The following is a 21,629-nucleotide window of genomic DNA, read 5'->3' as shown; positions in this document are numbered from 1 at the left end:
AGAGACCTGATGTAAAAAAACAGTGCATTTATTCAGCTTTGAATGAAAGATGCATTATATTGTCCATTGCCTTACTGCACTTCAGATTAATAATCTAATCTAAGATGCTCACACTCCTACTGAAACTCTGAAATAATGCTACACAAAATAATGCAACTGAAGTGAAACTGTAAACCTAGATGGAATACAATGCTAAGAAACTGCAAAGAATGGTCTTGGATACATTTACTGATGACTCATTCAGTAATCTCTCTTTAAAAGAATTAACCGAATGTGTATCAACCTTTCTGCAACTCACATTGGATTTTATCTATATTCTTTCTAGGGCTGTCAGAACAATTGCATGGCTGGAGGATGTTCAGAGGAAGCAACAAAGCATGTGACTGAAACTTTCAAGGTACATTGTTTGCTAAAAGATAAGTGCTTGGAGGATTTCAGTTGATAGTGTCAGCATTCACAACGTTGTAGTGACTGTTTTGCAGGTGTTAGATGTTGGTATGTTTGATATATAATTTAATATTATAATTATATATAAGATAAATATAAGATAAGATAATAATTATAAATAAGATAATTATAAATAAATTGTATACGTTGCATTTGCTGAAAATGTTTTCAATGAAGAAACAAGGAAAGTTACAAGAAGATCTTTAATGTGTTGCAGTTCCAAGTACTAGCTAAAAAAATTAGTAGTAATTAAGCAAAATTAGAATAGTATATGTGTTTTTTTTAACTTGTCTGCTTCAAAAGCAACATAAATCAAGATCGATTTGTTGTTTTGTTTTTGTTTTTTTTTTCCAGACAAGGTCTATGTAACACTTTATAATTTGTTAAACTTTGGGATTATAAATGGATTTTAAAAGTAGGTTTTTTTCCATCTGGTCTCAAAATTGCAAAACTGAGGATCTCAGAAGGATGGTAAAGCATACCACGGGTCTGGCATGTTTTCAGCACTCAACCAGCAAACAGTGCTATGACAAAAAGGAATGCTGAGCAGCTGCCAGGAACTGATGAGAAATTGAATCTCTCTTTTTCTCTTTAATCGTATGCTCAGAATTGAGTTCAGTAAAGATACCATGCTTTTCCTTTGCCTCCTTACTGAATGTAGTGCTATTAACTAAGAATTAATTTTAGACAGTGTATGGACACAGATGTCAACTTTTAATTTTCTGTTGGAAACATAAAGCCCATTAACATGTGGCCTTCTGAATTCTACCTCCTGTTCTTATTTCTTTTTATTCTCTTCTCTCATTTATACTTCTCTTTATTCCTTGCATCACACATGTAGTTTTTCCATCCCCTTGCTTTGCCTGCTCTTCAGTCTTTTAAAAGCCTCATCTGTCTTTTGCATATGTTTAAAAATAATACCCAAAACTGTTGACCTCACTTGTGCTTTTTCAGCAGTTCCCTTCCTGTTATTGCTGTTATTGTCAGCAGTACATGAGATGGAATTCTGACAATATGCTTTGTAACTGTCATGTTCTTCCTGATTTTTTGGGCAGTGATAGTTGTGTGTAGTCTTTGAATTATGCTTAAGTAGTTATTTCCCTTTTAGCTGTCATGCTTTAACCATATATGGAAAATAAATACTGCAGAATATGTGTTGGCCTCCTTGATAAGGTTTATTCTAATGCTAATCTCATTGAAAACAGCAAAGAAATCTTAAGAGCCCGTGACTGCAGGATTTGGGCATGCAGAAGCATGCCATCTAATTTTTTTTCCCCTGTACTCTACCCTTCCCCATTCTTTGCTTCCTCATTTCTTTGCATCGTGTCTCTTTGACAATTCTGTGCAAGATTGGTGTTTTAGGATGACTTTTTAGTCCAAGTATCTGCTTTGTAAAGTGTTAACATAAACAGGGATGCATCTAGTTTTGAAACTTCAAGATTGTACCTGTATAGAGGGCAGAATTTTGTGGATTTGCCTTTAACAAAACTGACAAGATAGAACTCAATAGATTCATTCAGTAGGCTGTCGTAGTGTATTTAAAAGACAAAAGTTGCTTTACAGAAAGGACAGTCTTGTGTAACTGTACTGTTTCTTCTCAGTGGTTGGCATAGTCCAGAAGGAGCACAGACAGTGTGGCAACAGTCTCTAGTCGTGTTTGGGTCATAGGTGAAGTGGGCATAAATTGAAGTAGACTTGAGGCAGATTTAAATTTTACTGGCAGTCAAACAGGTCCCTTACCAAAGCTCCAAATATTGAGTGGCATGAAGTTGGATTCAATCCAGTTCATTTTCCATCTATATTTGTATGTCATCCAGCATGGCAAATCATTTTAGTATTCTGTGTGAGGGGGAAATACATACTAGCAGGTGGGACAGATGGTCATAATGGGAATAAAGCTAGAAAAACAGCTGGCCTAGGCTGAAGTCTTATTTGTAAGTCCATTCCTGCCTTCTGGCTGTGTTTCTGAAGATCAGCTGCAGTCATCAAAGGGGTAGAGTTTTTCAGAAAATATTGTACTGCGGGGCATGTGTGTGTGAAAGTTAGCGAATACTGCAGCTGATTACAATGTCATATGTAATTATTTGTAGAGCCTTTAACTTCATTATCGAATTATAAAGAAAAACATTTATTTATAAAGAAAAAGTAACAGTAGGCAATAACAAATAAAATAGCCTGGATTAATTCTAGGGAATTTTGCAAGCATATCTGGGAAAGAAGGTTGTTTACAACTTAACATACTATACATAGTAATATTTCAGAAGAATCAAATTGGCCCATGAGGCTGACTGTGCTAAAGAAAGCTGCAATTTTGTGCCAGTAACTTAGAGAATCCAAGTTGTGGGCATGGAAATATAGTTTACAGGGTATGGTTTTTGTTTTATGCTTACATAAAACATGCAATTTAAAGTGGGTGATGCCAACGTTGGAATGCCAGATTGCCCCTCATTTCTTTTAATGCACTGCTGTGCTTTTTATGTAGAGTGAGCTTTTTTGACTTTTACTGCAGTTTCTATCTGACTTTAAAAGATGGACTCAAAGTGTCCCTGTATATTGGGAAGGAATATAATGTTGAACCAAGAAATGCACATATCTGTTTTTGCTATTGTATGCCATTTTATGTTTAGTATTACCTTGAAACAGCTATTTCTAAGGCACTTCATACTGATGATTCAAAATTTGGTAAGTTCTTCAATGCGTTAATTCTACTATCGCAGGATAGAGAATGTTGTGTGAGTAACACAGTGGTGTGTTTCCACACTCATTCTAATTTGCTTTCTCTTGATGTGCGTATTAGCTCTGATTTTTAATTTATAATACAAAAAGCATCTACAGTTGTCTATTCTTTCCCTCATGTTTTTGATCCCTACAAAGGAAAGATAATTTTAGTTTTTATGCGACTGTCATGGAATGCCTTTTCTCTTTGAGAAACTGATACATGAAATACTATAAGGAGGTATTGTGTATTATTCTGTTTTTCCTTGTTTTGATTATCTGAAGCAGTGTGAAATTAGTTGGAGATCTTAATGGTGCAAATCAGTTCTTTTATTTTTTAAAAGCAAAATGGTGCAGACCTTACAAGGAATACTGACTGTGCCAAAGCCAAATTAAGTAGCTGTACTTCATGAGTGGATCTGGATTGATTTGCTGATCTTAAGAGCTGTGGTAGTGGAATGAAATACGTGTAAGTGGAGTTTCTGTGTGTGAATGAATGGCTCCTTACGCTACTCCAAGTAACTACGAGTGTTCCTGCACAGTCTCTGCAGACCGTCAATCCCAGGCTCCATACCAGTGGGATGTGAGTCAGTGGCAGACTGAAGCTCTGTGGTCCAGCCAGGACAGTGCTGGGCTCAGATAATCCCTGCTGAGATCTTGGACTTGCTAGGCTGAGAACAGTGCTATGCTTACATGCTTGCACAGCTTCCAGTTTGACACAAGCTGGTGTCTGACTATACAAAACAGCAGATACAGTAAATTTTCTGTAATGATGAATGTTTTAGTATTCCTTGCATTGCTGTGATGTGTTAGAGCCCAAGCTGTGACCTAGCTGTTCTTGTGCTAAATACTGTACAGTTTACAGCATGGAGATTATTTCCTCACTATAGGTATAGCCTATAAATAAATAACCAAAATTTTTGACAGTTTTTTTTTTTCTACAGAGGTCTAAAGCTGTAGTATATTTCACTTCTGAAATACGAAGGAAATGAAAATGTAATTCCAGAGAAGGCACAGGCTTCCAATTAAGATTTTACATACAGTGGGGTTTTTTTTTGTTTTTTGGTTTTTTTATGTGTCTCTTAACACAGATGTAGCTGTTCCTTACAACAGGACCTTCAGCTGCATGTTTTGAAACATGTAGCCATTGCATTGAATGATTGTGAGCTTGGCTGGCTTTGTGCAAAACATTGCTGATTCTGTTTCTCTGCCTTGTTTCCTGTTCTTGACAAATAATCTAATAGCACTGAAGATAAAGTCTGTATCTTCCTCTGGAAATATATTAAAATTGTAAATAAAGTCATATTGCAGGACTAATCTATGCAGTTAAGATGTAGGTTATATATTACTGCATTATGCAGCTTTTCTTGCTATGTAGTATGTGTTAGAAAGAGTTGGAAACATTCTTTTTTTTTTTCAGAGAAAGATATCCCTATTTTCAAAACTGTATTTCAGTGGAAAACCTCCTTAACAATAGCATTTCCTATGTTTGTATTAATGAGACTTCATTATTTATCATGATTCACTACTGTGATTACACCATTGAAACTCAAGTGGGCCTATAACTCCTGCCAAATACAATGGCATGTAGGATTCCTAATGCTGGAAATAAGGAGTGACCTGTCCATTCTGACATACCAAGTAATCGAGCTTTTTTTTAGAAGGAATATTGCGTTTGTGAAGATGTTGCTGACAAATAATGAATCATTCTTCAAGGCTGTTGTTTTTTAAATAAACGTGTTTCTCTGCCAAGTTTTCTTCCTTCCCTTCTAATGGAGTGATTACAAACACAAAATATAAAATTTAAAGTTGTCTTGTTTTATGAAACATCTGTGTAAGTTCTGAACTAATTGACTGTATCACGATGGCATAACACTGGGACATCATGAGAGTTCCACTTCTTGAAGAGTTTAGAGAGAACATAGCACTTCTATTCTCTTGATTTTATGTTAAATGAGTGTATGGATCAAGGGAATGCTGAAATGTTTTTGGAATGAAGATATACATGCATTGTAGTAGATAAGGCTAACAAATATAAAGCATTCTTATGTGGTGTATGTATTTTCATTTATCTTCCTCTCCCCTGTTTTCAATTTGTCATTTTCTACTGAAATCAATGGATTATTTACCTGTCAGAACATATGGGCACTCAGTGAGGCTTTTAATTGTGTTGCGGTTGTTGATTCTTCAGTTATTTTTTTTAATGCCCTGTGTTTCCATTTTAAATTCCACATTAGACTTCATTTTAAATTTTAATTGATCAGATGAATCCCAGTATGGCATATGTTCTGTTTCTTAGAACGACATGTCAGCCTGTCCATTTTCTCACTCATAGTGGGACTGTCACTGACACTGGATATGGTCAGCTGTGACTTCATCTGCTGAGTGTAATGGTGACATGCTCTATAAAAGTGTGTTTGGTTTTTTTTTTTCATGTCCAGTCTGAAGCTCATGAGCTAAAGCTTTGTCGGTTACTGTAGTCATGATTGTGTAATTTCTGTGGCAGTGCACGGCTTTGACCACTGTTAACCAGGTTACCAAACTAAATGCCAGTTCTATTGTAGCAGTATTTAGTGTTTGTGACCTGGCCATTCATTTAGGAAAGGTCCGTCTGATTCTATGTAGAATCTGCTGACTTAGATTTCCATCTCTGGAAATAATTTTTGCCTTTTTTGATGTGCTGGATCAAAATGATTGGAGCGTAATAATATTATTAGACTGCAGTTTCTTAATATTGCTTGCTTATGCATCCCAGCAGAGGATATACATGCTGCAGAATTTCTTCAGGAGATTTACAATCAAATATATGTCCTTCGCTTTTACCTGCCAAGCAGCAAACCAGCTACAGCAGAGAGAAGACTGAGTACCAAATGGTTTCTGCCATTCTAAATCCACATGGGCATTGCACAAAGTTGTATGAATTTTACATTCTACATGAATTTTACATTTTACAGGTACGTTAGTAGCTGGCCAGCACTGACTGTGTGCACAGGTAGATGATGCACTAAAGTTGGTCAGTACTGCTGATGTCTCTTCTAGGCAGATTGATTTTTCTAAATCAAGTCTGTCATCATTCAGTAGTAGCTGTAGATAGTGTCACCATAGTAGCCAAGAAGTGCTGCTGAGCAATGGCAAGTATAATTCACCATGATTTCTTTGTGATAAGCTGAGGAATGATTTCCCAGCAGTCAGCAGTTAGGTTTCTTTTGCTATGGGGGACCCCATCTCTACAGCAGCATTTGGCATCTGCAGCAGCTTCATTCAGTTTTGGCTCAGTGGCATGAAGTAGTTCTGTGTTTGTCTTCAGTTGTGTAATGGTCCCCTAATCACTACAGGCAAAAGCAAATAGGTTTTCTAAGCTGTAATAGAGAAACGGATATTCACATTATCTGAAGTGGTAGGATTTGCAAATAAAGCTAATTGTCTTCAACAAATAACAGGAGCTTTTAGCAAAGATAAAAGAAAAATGCTAGAAAAACAGCTAGAGGACAGTTATGCTCAGTTAACTTATAGCACAAAGAAAGTGATGCTTTATCTTCTTTTAAGTAGGCACTTAAGAGCACAGAGATTGTGCAAGGTTCTTGGATAATTTTTTGGTTTTTATCTTTTTCTGTACTTATTTTTCCAAGGTGTGGAGAATTATTTTTAAAATGCAAAACTTTAGCAGGGATTCCAAACTGTGTAACTGTATATATCAGGCAGTTGGAAGAGAAGAGAGTTATTGGGAGCAGTGAGCATGAGTTCACCTGGGGAGGTCATGCTTGACCAACCTGGTGGCCTTCTATGATGTCATTACTGGCTGGGGGATGGGGGGAGAGCAATGGATGTAGTCTACCTTGATTTCAGCAAGACATTTGACACTGTCTCCCACAGCATCCTTATAATAAAGTTGAGGAAGTGTGGAATAGATGATTAGACTGAGATGGGTTGAGAACCGGCGGACTGGCAGAGCTCAGAGGGTTGTGATCAGTGGTGCAGTCAAGTTGGAGGCCTGTACTTAGTGGCGTTCCTCAGGGGTCGGTGCTGGGTCCAGTCCTGTTCAACATCTCCATCGATGACCTTGATGAGGGGATAAGAGTTCACCGTCAGCAAGTTTGCTGATGATACGAAGCTGGGAGGAATGGCTGACATGCTGGAAGGCTGTGCTGCCATTCAGTAAGACCTGGACAGGCTGGAGAGTTGGGCAGAAAGGAACCAGTTGAGGTTTAACAAGAGCAAGTGTAAAGTTTTGCACATGGGGAGGAATAACCACGTGCAGCGGTACAGGCTGAGGGATGAGCTGCTGGAGAAGAGCTCTGAGAAGAGGGACTTGGGTGTCCTGGTGGATGACAGGTTGACCATGAGCCAGCAGTGTGCCCTGGTGGACAAGAAGGCCAGTGGCATCCTGGGGTGCATTAAGAAGAGTATGGCCAGCAGATCAAGGGAAGTGATCCTCCTCCTCTACTCTGCCCTGGTGAGGCTTCACCTGGAGAATTGTGCCCAGTTCTGGCCTCCCCAGTATAAACAAGATAGTGATCTCTTCTAAAGAGTCCAGTGGTGGGCCACAAAGATGGTAAAGGGAATGGAGCACCTATCTTATGAGGAAAGGTTGAGCAACCTGGGTCTGTTCAGCCTTGAAAAAAGAAGACTTAGAGGGAAACTGATCCACATCTATAAATATCTAAGGAGCGGGAGGCAAAGGGACAAGGCCAGACTCCTTTCAACAGTGTATGGCAATAGGACGAGGGGAAATGGCCACAAACTGAAGCATAGGAAGTTCTGCACAAATGTGCATGGGAACTTCTTCACAGTGCAGTGACGGAGCACTGGAACAGCTGCACAGAGAGGTGGTGGAGTCTCCTACTCTGGAGACGTTCAAGACCTACCTGGATGCCTACCTGTGCAACCTGGGCTAGGGAGCTGCTTTGGCAGGGGGGCTTGGACTAAATGATCACTAGTGGTCTCTTCTAGCCCCTACAGTTCTGTGATTCTGTGAAATGTATACATTGTGTTGTCCGTCCTCACTTCCAAGAATTCTTAATTTTCCCCAAATCTCATTGTAGTATGAAGTTCTCAGGTCTGACATTGTTTATATTGTTAAACACATAAGATCAGGAGCTGAGATTTAGGAAGGGAATTTTACTACTTGTCTTTTTCTTTTCAATAGGACTCCATTGGCCTTTCTGCTTGCTTCTGAAATCATCCCCATAATCTAACTTTCGTGAGCTAATGGCCTACAAGGCTGAAATAATTTTTTCTTAATCTCACACATAATACCTGTTTCTAGGAAAGTACTGAATAGAATGAATTGGCAAAACCATGGCAGCTTCTGTGGCAGATCAAGCTTTGAAATTCATGGCAATTTATAAAACTTACCTTCTGTCTACCGGCATGAGAGAGATGGAGTAAGGCAGGTATAGATAACTGATATTTTAAAAGTATTCCTTTTGTCGCTATGTAAGAGACTGAACCTTGAAAGTCTTTTATATTCCCAAAATAATTTTTTTGAAATTCCATAGAAAATGATCCTTGTAGTTCCTTTTCAGCTTGGGATATTCTGTGGAAAATTCTGAACACCTTGTTTCCGTAAAGCCATCCCCCTGCATGTTTGCAATCTTATTAAACTAAGGGTAAGAAGATTGAATTGTAACTACCCGTTACTTGGGCGTGTGAGATTATGATTCTATTCTTGGTAATCCACGTAACATGTTTGTAAGTGCCCAGGTTACTTAGACCCAATATTTTCAACTTTTTTGCCTGAAATTTAGGTTTGCAATTCATTTCTTCCATCAATAAAGCTTCTTAATAAAAATACGTACTAAAAATAATAAACAAAACCCACAAAGTAAATGTTTCACTTTTTGTTTCAGTTTTATCGTGTGAAATAGAAATTACAGTGTTTCCAGAATGCAGGAACAGAAGCATCTCTAATTTTTGTACACCAAATTTATATTTCTATATTTTTCATGCAGCGTTACTCAAACATGTAAAATACTGCACTGCTATACAAAATTGTGGTATTAGTGAAATATCTCAGAGCTTGCTATTCCAGTTATATGTCACAGGCCTCAGCTTGTGTTAGACTCAAACTTCTAGGCAAACGTTCTAAAAATGGAACATTGTGTTTATGCTACAGTGCAGAAATACAGCAGTTGTAAGCAAGCAAATGCACAGCACCAGCAATAATGTTAACCAGACTGCCAGAGGTTTTGAGGAGCAGTAAATACTAATAGTAAATAACATGAATAGTGTAAGTAGTTAATTGCTTCTTTAATAGGAAAGGGGCCTAGTCTAGTATTCATGGAAATTTTTGCATATGAATCTGAGAGGACTTCCTGTGGAAGGAGTTAAGCTTTTACAGAATTGCTGTCTGTGATTTCACTTATCATTCTATATGGTATTGCTTGCTTCTGAGCAAAAGCTCAGGTATATCTACATTGCAAACATGAGGTGCTGTAAGTGCCAAAGAGGATTTTTATGTAACTAAGCTGACCAGCAGTGGCAATGAGCTCCAGCAAGTGGCTTTTCAGTCTAGACTGCATTAAAACCTGGCTGTACTTCCTCACAACTGACAACTGTTAGTGATCAGTAGTAGTTAATATGACCAAAATGTAATAATGTGTCACTGTCTAGTTTTTGTTAAAGGCCTTTCCAACGTCATGATTTACTTTTTAGGTACTAGTCATATTTTAAATGTTCAATGTAGTGCTTTGAAAAATGAGATACTAGATGACTGTGTTTTTAGGAGATGTGAAAAAGCTGTTAGCTGGAGTCGAGGAGATAGACCCAGTTAAAATCTAATAAACACGCTTTCCTTAAGATTACCTTGACATCAAGCAGAGGATTTCCTTATGATCTGCAGAAATTCCAGTTCTTCATCTTTCTCTAAAAATAGTAGTCTTCTGAAACTTATAATGAGAACAAACTAATGAGAAAAGGACAAAGATTATATCAAAAAACACAATGAATGAATAGCAACAATGAAAAATAAAACAAGAAATGATTACTAGTCCATTTAAGTTACCCAAAGGAATAGAAATAGGTGAGCCTGGGAAGATATTCAGATAGTTTTGCTTCCCTTACAATCCAGACTTCTGCAAAGGTGGTGGAAAGGGTCTTGATTAGTTTAAATGACCTTTGGATCAGATCAAAAGGAGTCAGGGCAACATTTAAATAAATATGGAAAAATTCAAAACTAGTGCAATTGAAATCAATTGTATTTTGCTATATCAGTGTGCTTGATGTTTTGTAGAGCAAGCCTATATTTGCTGTGCCTTCTCTACAATCTAGCCTGACTGTAGCTTTCCAGCACTTTTATTTTACTTCTGGTGCACTGGGGGTGCTTCAGATTGCATTTTGAGCTGTGCTGCTTGCCCTCTTCATCCTCCAAGGCAAGAAGTTTAAATCAGTTTCAACCACATACCTGTTAACTCATTAGAGCTAGACACAGTTTTTTTGCTGCTTGCCTAGTATTGCAAATCAAACATTTCTGCATCAGATACAGAGCATCCGTCGGGTGAGGGGAAAGGTTGAAGAAGTCAGCAACGTTCTGTTCCCTCCTCTTTTTTCTCCTTTTGCTTGGGGGGGTTCAGCAGAAATTCTTCTTTTGGTTTGACAAACATTTGATTAATATATCTTATGAATACTCCAGATACATTCTTCTCAGAGGAGGACATCTAGACAAAGCTAGGCAAAGTCCTAACTGTATTTTCAGTTGCTTCTGTGATTGATTCACAAGTGATTCAGAGCCTTGCCTCCCTTTTGGTTTGTCACTTGTTCTGTTTTTTATTACCCAGTATACTATCAATCTGATGCAATGTTTCCAGGCCCTAGTCCAATTAGACGTACTAACGAATATTCCCAAATGAAGTTTCATGGAAGTCTTACGTTGAAAAATTTCTGGGTATTCTCCCTGTGGCTGCAGAATACACTTTATTATATTTTGTTTCTTTCTCTCTCTCTCTCTCTTTCTCTCCCTTGCTTTTTATGACAGGAAAATTAGGATTTTCTTCTTGCTTGGCATAATTTCCCTTTTTAAGCCTCAGGCTCTGATGTAAATTTAGAATAGCAATGACAGTAAAGGGATTATAGGATAGCTTATTTTACTTTTTATACTTGTAAACTAGTAATAAATTTCTAACAATATATTTAACTGTCTTACTCTGTTTAGAGTTAATATAATCCTTACTGATCTTACTGTTTCTACTGTAGACTTCATTATTGTGATCAGTCATATTGGTCTTGGCTCTATACAGAAAGTGATACTCTCTGCCCCAGAAAACAAGCAGTCTTTTCTAAAGAAGGTGACATGAGAAAATAAACAAAGGCAAGGGCAGTGGTTTGCCGCAGATCAACACAGAAATCTCTCATTTTTTTGCTTAAGTTGATTGTGCTGCTGTGATGTCTGCTAGCGATTAGTGGATAGAGCTGGGCGATAGTAAGTCAGACAAATGAGGCAAAAATAAGAATTGCAAGAAGAGGTTGCATCCACCAGAGCAGTATTAAGTATTTCTATTTCTAAGGCATGATTTCGGAACAGGCAAACAAATTAGTGTTTGTTTTGTCCCAGTGGAGAAGAAAATAACTGGTTACCCTAAAAAGATGCACAGCCCTTGTGAGCTTTTCCCACTTTCTACTTGCATAGCGCAGCACTGCGGCTTTCTGTTCTGATGCCCTGATGGAGGAGCTGGCATGTCATCCCTGATTTCTCATATTTGCAATAGATTGGCACAAGCTATGCTTGTTTGTTCGGTACTGGCTGTTAAACATGATTCACAACATCAGCCTACAGAAAGCAGGACCATGTGATGAGCACTCTTCCTGGATCAGGTTGTTATTCCGTGTGTTTGCTCTGAGTAGCCATAGTAGCCTGAATTCTTCCAAAGGTGGCTGCTGGGCTGGTGCCCAGTGACAGGACAAGGGGACAGTGGGTACAAACTGGAACATAGGAAGTTTCATCTGAACATGAGGAAGAATATCTTCACTGTGAGGGTGACAGAGCACTGGAACAGGCTGCCCAGAGAGGTTGTGGAGTCTCCTCTGGTGGTATTCAAAACCCACCTGGACACTTTTCTGTGTGACCTGCTGTAGGGAACCTGGTTTAGCAGGGGCATTGCACTGGATGATCTCCAGAGGTTCCTTCTAGCCCCAACAACTCTGTGATTCTATGAATATCTAATGGATGAACTTTCTTAGAAGGAGAAGGAGATAATTAGCTATAGAAGAAAGGTAGCCATCTGCTTGTTGACTGCAAGGCAAAATAAAAATTGCTGAGATAAGAGTATTTCTGATTCCAGAGACTGGGGAAAGTGGCTTGTTAGTTCACTAGTTTGTATCCCAGCCTGCTTCCCCAGCACTGCTTCTCCCTGCAGTGCAAGCCACCTCTCCTTAGCCTCCCACACAGGGGGAGACTCATGTTAAAGTGGACAGGCAGAAGGTGTTGAGGGAGGAAAGTTGCTCTTTTAGCAGGAAGAATGGATTCCTGGAACAGAAGTGTGTGTCTTGGAAAAGGTACAAAGGCAGTGATGAAGATGCAGCCACCAGAAGGGCAGGAAAATGACATCCTCAGCTCTGGTTCCCCCCTCCACAAAACCATCTTGTTTTGTCCCAGCCTGGTTCTGCTCGGTTCAGCTCCTCCAGCTACACTTCGTTGCCTCTCACCTCTACAGTAACTCCTTGTGTTCTTTGTAATCTCTTCCTCAAAATCTACTTCATGACAGCAACCACGTTTCAGTATTTGAAAATGCAAAGCCAAAACAAGTAACTTAGTTTTGTCTGTGCTTCCACATCTGTTACTGCATCAGAAGGTCCTAATCTTTCCTAAGTATGCTTAAAAACTCAGCAAATCTAATTAATAATTACAGTTGCTTTGTAGTCTTGAAAGAATCACTTTGACAAGTAGTCAGGGAGGTTACCTGTTTCATGAGAGATTACAGTCAGTCTCATGGTGTGTATGTTAACATTTTGAGGATGTCTGCTGAAACTTGCTGTTAGGTTAAGTAACTTGTAAGCTGCATTACAGCTGAGGCTTCTAGTTCTCTTTGTACTCAAGTAAACAACAGAAATGTTTTGCCCAGAACAGCAGTTTGAGAAGTTTAGGTATGTGAAATGAATTCCCTGTTACAGATCCTCAGTATACTGCTTATGGTTTCAGCGCGGTGAAAAGTCACACCTAATGATGTTTGGGAAGGAGTAGGATGAAAGAGACACTCACTCACCCTGGACATCTCTGTAGGGTAAGAAAGGTAGAGTTTAATAATGGGAATAACAGCTCTGGACAGTCCAGTGGCTGCTGTCAGCTCAAAATTCACTTATGCCTATTGCAGAGGCTGGATAGAGTGAACACTGAAGTGACATCTTGGCTATGGGCACAATAATATCTTGCTGCAGCGTTGGTTAAAATTGTCACTTTTGATTTGACTTAGCTCATTAATTTGCAAGATCTGTTTCGATGAAATGATGAATTTTAGTTTCAGGGGGTCACAGTACATCTTCATTGTTTGGATTGGGTAAAGCTTTGCTTTGGAAATCATGTTGGAATCAGCAGGAGCTTCTCACAGAATCACAGAACTGTAGGGGTTGGAAGGGACCTCTAGAGATCGTTGAGTCCAACCCCCTGCCAAAGCAGCTCCCTAGCCTAGGTTGCACAGGTAGGCATCCAGGTGGGTCTTGAACGTCTCCAGAGAAGGAGACTCCACCACCTCTCTGTGCAGCTGTGCCACTGCTCCGTCACTGCACTGTGAAGAAGTTCCCATGCACATTTGTGCAGAACTTCCTATGCTTCAGTTTATGGCCATTTCCCCTCATCCTATCACCACACACCACTGGAAAGAGTCTGGCCTTGTCCCTTTGCCTCCCGCACCTTAGGTATTTATAGACGTTTATCAAATCCCCTCTAAGTCTTCTTTTCTTAAAGCCAAACAGACCCAGGTTGCTTAGCCTTTCCTCACGAGAGGTGCTCCATGCCCTTTATCATCTTTGTGGCCCTCTGCTGGATTCTTTTGAAGAGATCCCTGTCTTTTTTGTACTGGGGAACCCAGAACTGGACACAGCACTCCAGGTGAGGCCTCACCAAGGCAGAGTTGAGGGGGGATAAGAGGCAGATAAGATAATTGGCTCTTAGATAAGAGGCTATTTTGGAAGTGCAAATGGTGGAGATAGTGGCTGCTGAAGGTGTAGCGTTGTTATAGAGGCTGTGAAATACCATGATATCCAGCTGGCTTTTCGCAGTCCACTTTTGCCTGCTATGGGAGTGTTCAGAGCTGGGACTTAGGCATCCATCTATAGTTGCCATACTTCTACTGCAGAGCTGGAACTCAGTCCTTGGTGTAGAGCATGTGTGCCGTATCTGTTTCTTTATCTCCCTTTTTCTTTTTGACCCAGCATTTACCAGTTTTGCTTCCACTTTAATGGCTTTCTTAGGCAGCAGCATCTTAAAGTGCTGATAAACAAAGCATGTAAAACAAAAACCTAATGGAAAATTACCCTGTGTACTGGCAGTACAAACAATGGATTTTTGCATGTTTGTTAATGCCAATCCTTAATGCAGCCTTAATGCTGCTTTAAGGGCTGTGGGAATGTTGACAAAGTTAATAAATACACTGTTACTTATAAAAGTCATAGGTGATACTGTGGTGGTTAAGTGATAATTTTTTAATGAAGTAAAAGTAACAGGCAGTGATGCTTAATCAGTATTCCTGTCTTAGTCACCTGGTCATGCTCTGCTCTCTTTATGTGGGCTCTTTTGTGAGTCCATTTTCCCTCTAACTGGTGCTGCTTGAAGAGCAACAAGTAATGTTTGCTTTGGGGCAAGTTAAGCTGAGGGGGTCTAACAGCCAGGTGAGGGGTTGCATAGGAGCCATATTGCTCAGGGACTTAAAGGTGGTTGAGGACCCTGACAGTGCTTTGTTCTGAGACCACGCTGTGCAAGGAAGGGATATCCCTAAGGGTGGGCTCTTGCACCACCCCCACCCTCACTGGTTTGATTTTGATTGATTGGCATGATTTTATTAAATGATCGCTTACACAACAGTCTCTTTCCAAGGATCTTTTGAACTCTGGGTCTGTGAAGCTGGAGAAGTATCTTTGGTGACAAAACTGGGTCAAATAAATACCAAATGCACCCACAGGAGGATGTTTTTGCTTATGGCTGCTGCTTGCCATTCCCTCTCTGTTTGTAGGCCTGTTAGATGAGCCACATTAAAATCCTTCATTCTCTTTAAAGGATATTTGTTAACACAGTTAAGCTAAACAAGCTGTATGAAGAGCTGCCTTACAACTAGCTGTGGTGCCACAGCTAAGGATGAGGCAAACTGTGGCAGAAGTCAGGATATAGGATTTCTGAAGGGTCAAGACTACATATGATAATTCCTGTCCTCAGACCAGTTCAGTGTAAAGATCTTAATGAAAGTGACCTGAGCTTAGACAGAAGCCTTGACTTCAGGAAGTGATGTTCATACCACTGGTGGTATGAATTCTTTAGAAGCCGTGATTCAAGTATCTCTCTGCCCTGAGATAAAGCCAAGGGTGTAATTGTGTTCTGTGTCCTTACTTAAGCTCCATTGACAACCTACTTCTGCTTTAAGTGTTTTACTGAACACAGAATTGCATTGTGTAGAACTGCAAACACTCCTTTGTGGCTTTAATTTTCATTCATGCTCTTCTGCAATATTTTTTTCAGAATGCATAATAAGGGGCTGTCAGGTAAAATTCATTCTTGTTTTCAAGACATCATTATTTACTGTTTTTCCATTGGGGCATTCACCTTCTGCAGGATAAAGGGTACTCTCAGGAGTTTTTCCTCAGTTTATGTATTAGTTCAGCCAGGCCAGTGCACTGCAGTATCCAGAAAAGTCCTGTAATTGGAGATTGTTTGAAACAAGCTTTTAGCTACTCATGTGCTCCGGCTCTAAGTTAATTTCACATCTAAGCTATTAGGGAGAACAAAAGCAACAAATGCTGCCAATAAGAAACAGGCCACTGTTCATTAAAGACCTCGTGAAAATCAGGTTGTTTACAGAGATGAGTGTGTGTGTGTTCTTTATCAAAAGCTTGAGAGTAATCTTTTCGCATTTTGTAAAAAGCGTGCTGGGTCTGAAAAGCCAAAATTAGTGGTCTCTCCGGCAGACCCTCTTTTTTAGTGCTCGTGCAAGTACTTGAACAAGAATCTGGTGTACTTGCATTCTAGTCTATTCTATATGAGCACGGAAGAGTAAGGTTTCCTGTGGGGCTCTGCAATGCTTTCTAAGTCGTGTTAGGAAAGAAAATGGAGCTTTGAATGGGTTTTTTGAATTCTTCCTCACTCTCTGGACAGAACATCTTAAATGTTCAGGTACTTTGAAATGAGGAGGGAGAGTGTGCATAAAACTCTGTCCACTAAATAGCCTTCTCCAGTTGTTTTACCCCCTCTATGTGTATGAAGGGGTGTGACTCGCCAGAGATCTTGCTTTCCTTCTTCCCCATTGTTCTTTATAACAACATCATCCAAGCTTCTACAAAAAACATTACCTCTCTCCCCTCTGAAGCCAGTTAGAAAACTCTATGCTACGTTTCTGTGGCTAGTCATGGCTTGGAAGGGAAAGTCGCTACTGTTCATGCAGGAAAACATACAGCCTTCTTTCTAGGAAAATACAAATGCAATGAAGAAGTGAGCATGACCCAAGTAATCTGCTGACTCTGATCTCACACTGGTTTTACGCAATGAAGAAAAATCTGTGTAACATACTTGCTTTGTTATGAGGGGGATTACGTTCTGATGGTCTGCTTGTGGTTTGTGATACAGCAGATGGGACCTTCTGGAACTTCTGGAGATGTATTAATCTAATCTTCATAGAAATTTTCATCTGGTAATTTTCTATTTATTTGTGTGTTCTGATGTGGTTTTTTTTTTTGTTGTTGTTGGTTTTTTTTTGTTTGTTTGTTTTTGGGTTTTTTTGGTTGGTTGTTTTTTGTTTTTTTTTTTTCACCTTGCACTGCTTCCTCTACTTAAGAGTGCTTCAAATTACGCTAATCCCTTCTGGTCTAAGCAACACTCCATGAGTGCTTACATAGTTCAAATACTTTACCAGTTACCTAGAAGTAGCCACCATCCACAGTTCTGTCAATTAATATATTTGCAGATGAAATACTGTATTTGTCCACATTTGCTGGTGTGGGTTCATTTTTAAATAAGTCTGTTTTAATTATTTTGTATACATTTTGGTTTCATTTTCTTCCAGGCTTCAGACTTGATTATCACCCCAGCTACAACTTTCAAGGAAAAACCAGACCCCAGTGGTTTGGTATTTGGAACTGTGTTCACTGACAATATGCTGACAATTGAATGGTCCTCAGCTTCAGGATGGGAGAAGCCTTGTATTAAACCACTTCAGAGCCTCTCTTTGCATCCAGCCTGTTCATCTCTGCATTATGCAACTGAAGTGAGTACTGAATCAATTTGGAAACCCCTGTGTTATTTTATTAGCTTCTGAAACCATAGCCTTGTAATACACAGGCAGTTAGTGTCTTAGTATTCAGGTACATTTTGAGCTGTTAGCTGCTGCCCCTCCAGAATATTTCCCTTATTTATGACGCGCTTATGTTTATCTTGGTAAAACTCAGATTTGGCTCTGGTGTGTGGATTCCAGCCCACTTAACTTCATAGCCTAAGTTAAGGTGAGCCCTTTCTTGTATGGTGACAAATTCATTTGACAAGGCATTCTACCTCAGTGGCAGTAGATCAGTCCAGCTGCTGTCATTGATGTAACTTAGGGAAGCCTTGGATAAAACTGTGTGAGATTCCACGAGCAGCTTTAATCTGGGGACTGAATGTGCACTTAGTGAAACTTATTTTAAGCTGTTTTGAGTGTTCTTGGCTTGGGTTGCAGGATAGACTAGGCAGATGCTCATTTCCAAAGAGATCTGGAGAGCTCCAGACAAGATCTGAGGCATTCAGCATATCCAGGTGTATTCAAGCAGAAAATATTCAACAAGGAACTTCGGAAAGTGAAATGTTAAGTCGGAAACCAGCGTGGTTAATAGTTTCCGTGCTTAGCTGCTTGCTGTCTAAAGCTGCCTTTTGTGCCTCCAGAGCAGCTTCAGGTATGCTCACATTTATATGACAGCCTTGCTAGAGTGCATTGAACTACCTGTGAGCACAGGGTAGAAATGGAAACCTGCTTCTCCTCCCTCATATGGGTAGGTGGGAGTCGCTCCACTGATGTCAGTGGAGGTGCTTATGCATCTTTTATTACTTTCTCTTTCCTTTTTTTTTTTCTTTTTAACTACTAATGAAAGGGAAGGAATAAGAATTTCCCTTCCTCTTGTTGTTGACCTCCTACCATCACTGTTTTCTGTGTTTGTTGTTTTTTCCCACCTAGTCACCAAGTCTCCAAAAGACAAGTGTCAATTATAATAGGCTCTTGTCATTAATGCTGCAGCTCTTGATCTGCCCAAGGAGCAAGAAACCACGCTGGAGTCCCAAATCTATATTTCACTCTTAGTAGCATATTACTTTAATGCTTGGCCTCTGGCTCAGTTTGAAATCATTACTAATATTAATATGCTCTCATTTTTTTCCCATTTTTTTATTCTTTTACCCTTACTGCATCACGTTTCCTCTAGACAAGAGGACAGACAGAGGAGAATCTGGTGCCAATGCTGTGGCTCAATGAATACGCAGTGGGTATAATAAAAATGACGAATTTGGCATTCCCTCCCCTTTTTCCTTGCCCTTCATGATGCAGTGTGATAGACTGGATCTGCTGAACTTCAGATCCAGCTCTTGTGATGTACAGATGTCAGACAGTATTGTTTGCACACTACTGTAGTAATCAGTCATCAAACAACCATAGCAGTTGCTTTTATTCAAGTTGGTCATTTCTGGAACTCATCACTGTCTCCCTTTGTAATGAGTGAGAGGTTTTGCTGAGCTCTGGAAGGTTAAAACTTTTTGGAATGAAAGATTTAACAGCTTGAGAAGACTTTGTGTTTCAGTAGTGAAGTAATTCTTATTTCTCTCAAACCATTGATCAAATCTTAGCCGTAACATTCCTTCCTTTTCCCTTTCATTAAAAATTCTATAAATGTCTCTGGGAGAAGGGTGGGGGGAAACAACTGTCCTGTGGTGAACATGTAGCATTACAGAAATGTGGTATTAGTTAATGACACAATAAAAATCATATCGAGGTATCAGCCATTACAGCAGTTATCCCATTGCTTACTAAGGATAGATATTTGTTTTATTTTGTTTTATTTTATTATTTTTCTTGTAGCTTCAATCTTAGGAACTGTTTAATTTTCAAAACATTGTACAAAACTTTTAGTAAGGTAGGCATTGCCATAGGAATAAAATACATTCTGAAGGCAAAAAGTTCTGGGTTCTAAGTCTAGTTCTGCTGCATATCTGTATGTACCTAAGGAAAATTACTGGGATTCCTGCAACCCAGTTACAACCCAATTAAAATTTGTCATGTGGAAAGACCTAACTGTGTCATGGGACAATACAAAAGCGTTCTGAACACTGCATTTCACTGATCCTTATGGGAAAATATTGTAGAATTTGGTACCAGTGAAGCCATGAGTGTTGTATTAGGAGTACGTACACACAAATACAGAATTATTTTTTCAGAATCAAAAACCTGCACATGTAGTCTTCTAACCACACAGAGTGTATTTCCAGCCATTCTTTGGAGAACAAAAAATAGATGTGATGCAGTTAAATTTATGAAACTTACAGTGGAATTTACTATAAAAGAAATGCTTTGTAAAATAAGCACTAAAAATCTAAAACTGTAAGCATGAGTGACCCTTTAATGCTTAATCTAAGTAATGCTTTTATATATGTATTTATTAATGTTAAATTGTATAATGCATATGTTATCTATCTCTAACTGAAACTGAAAATTATCAGTCTATAACTGCAAATAACTCTAGATGTTCTGTGGGCATTGGGGTGCTTTTGCTGTTGCTTGGATACTACTGGGAGGGCACTTTTAGGATGAGTTTCTGGTGAATTGATTGTCAACACTAGCCATTTATATTCTACAATTTGGTGGGGTAATTATGACAAAGTTAAGTTTCCTTTAAAGTTCAGATAAAACATTCACCTGCTTTCTTCCTGTAGTAGAAAGCTGGTGCACCTATTTCACGTGGTAACTAAACCCATTCCATGAACAGTGTAGAGATGTATTGGGAAGATGAGAGATTAAGATTTTGCTACGACTACACTAAGAACTGCAACTGAACTTTCATGTAAGAGAGAATATCATTTTTCTTCAACCTTAGATATCAGCCAAGATATGAGGGCATAGTTAAGTCAAACACATGCTACAAATTTTAATCGTGGTAACCAAATTATGAGGTTACTAGTAAGTTCCCTGACAGGAAGATATATTAGAAGCATGGTTAGGTAATCTTTTTGATATAAACATCATAATGCTACTTCACAGGAGTCTGTTGCAAGGATTAACTGGTTAGCATTTATGCTTTGACAACTGTGAGCAGGAAAGTGAAGTTCTTTAAAAAACAACATGTCCTACTTTTACTCAGATCATCATGAAATAGCATGCCTCAATTACTATTTGATTTCTTTTCCCTCCTTTTTGGCTTGGTAGTTGTTTGAAGGATTGAAGGCCTACCGTGGAGTGGATGGCAAAATCCGCCTGTTCCGGCCAAGCCTCAACATGGAAAGGATGGCACGGTCAGCGAAACGAATGACTCTACCAGTATGTAGATAAGGCATCTTACTTTCCTTAAGTCAGAACATACGTTTTATTTTCAGAGTGCAAATCTCCTAAATTTTATGGTAGCGTAACAGTTATGAACTACACTAACTCTTGAATAGTTCTGTTAAACTTGGAGATCCTATTCAGTGAATGGTTTGAAATTATTTTTTCTATTAAATCACTGTTTTCTTTTCTCCATTGTGCCTCAGATACATACAATCTTTTTATTCTGAGGGATGGCCATTGTTCTGTAGGTACTTGCATGCAAGCTGCTGATTAAATTGCTCTGTCACAACTGTTACTTTTCTTTTTACCTCAATTAAATCCTTTCATATCTGAGTGCCTTCCTTTTTGTTCATGCTGGAACTTGATGCTGCTTTTAGAAGTTGTATATTGGCCAGTCAGTTAATTTCCTCCTACTTTTACTTGCTTTGCAGTAAATCTGGGAGTCTTGGTGTGCCCATTGGGGCCATAACCCAAGAGATTCTTCTGCTCTTTGCAGAAGAAGTGGTACAGGAGCTCACAGCGCTCCCTGGGAAGCGAAGGGGTTGGCTGCACAGGGAGTTCTCTCCATGTGCTTTGAAGGCAAGTCAGATCAGTGGCTCCTTTTTTCAGTGTTGGGAAGATGCTTTGTAGCAGCAGGAGAGCATTAAGGATAGTGTATAAAAAGGAACAGAGTCAAAGACTGTGGGATCTTACAATAAATTAGTTCAAAGAAGGCATTGTGATTCTGTAAAAACCTATGGGCGGATGAAGCGTTAGAGGTAACAACATATGGATCCTTAA

At 39.2% G+C, this 21,629-nt stretch overlaps 1 protein-coding gene across 1 annotated transcript in view; it reads left to right on the top strand.

Moving 5' to 3' along the window:
* Positions 1–21,629, top strand: part of BCAT1 (branched chain amino acid transaminase 1) — a 58,964-nt gene that overhangs the window by 19,231 nt on the left and 18,104 nt on the right. The window contains exons 2-4 of the mRNA XM_065742525.1: positions 326–397; positions 17,358–17,558; positions 20,733–20,843. Of these exons, the coding sequence (XP_065598597.1) occupies positions 326–397; positions 17,358–17,558; positions 20,733–20,843 (384 nt within the window). The remainder of the gene's footprint in view (positions 1–325; positions 398–17,357; positions 17,559–20,732; positions 20,844–21,629) is intronic.

Source organism: Cyrtonyx montezumae, unplaced genomic scaffold (assembly GCF_038088225.1).
Source record: "Cyrtonyx montezumae isolate F1298 unplaced genomic scaffold, pur_monq_1.0 scaffold_3, whole genome shotgun sequence".
In the NCBI taxonomy this organism is placed as follows: Eukaryota; Metazoa; Chordata; class Aves; order Galliformes; family Odontophoridae; genus Cyrtonyx; species Cyrtonyx montezumae.
The sequence above is the reverse complement of the archived record's forward strand: the minus strand, read 5'-3'. Positions and strand labels throughout refer to the sequence as shown.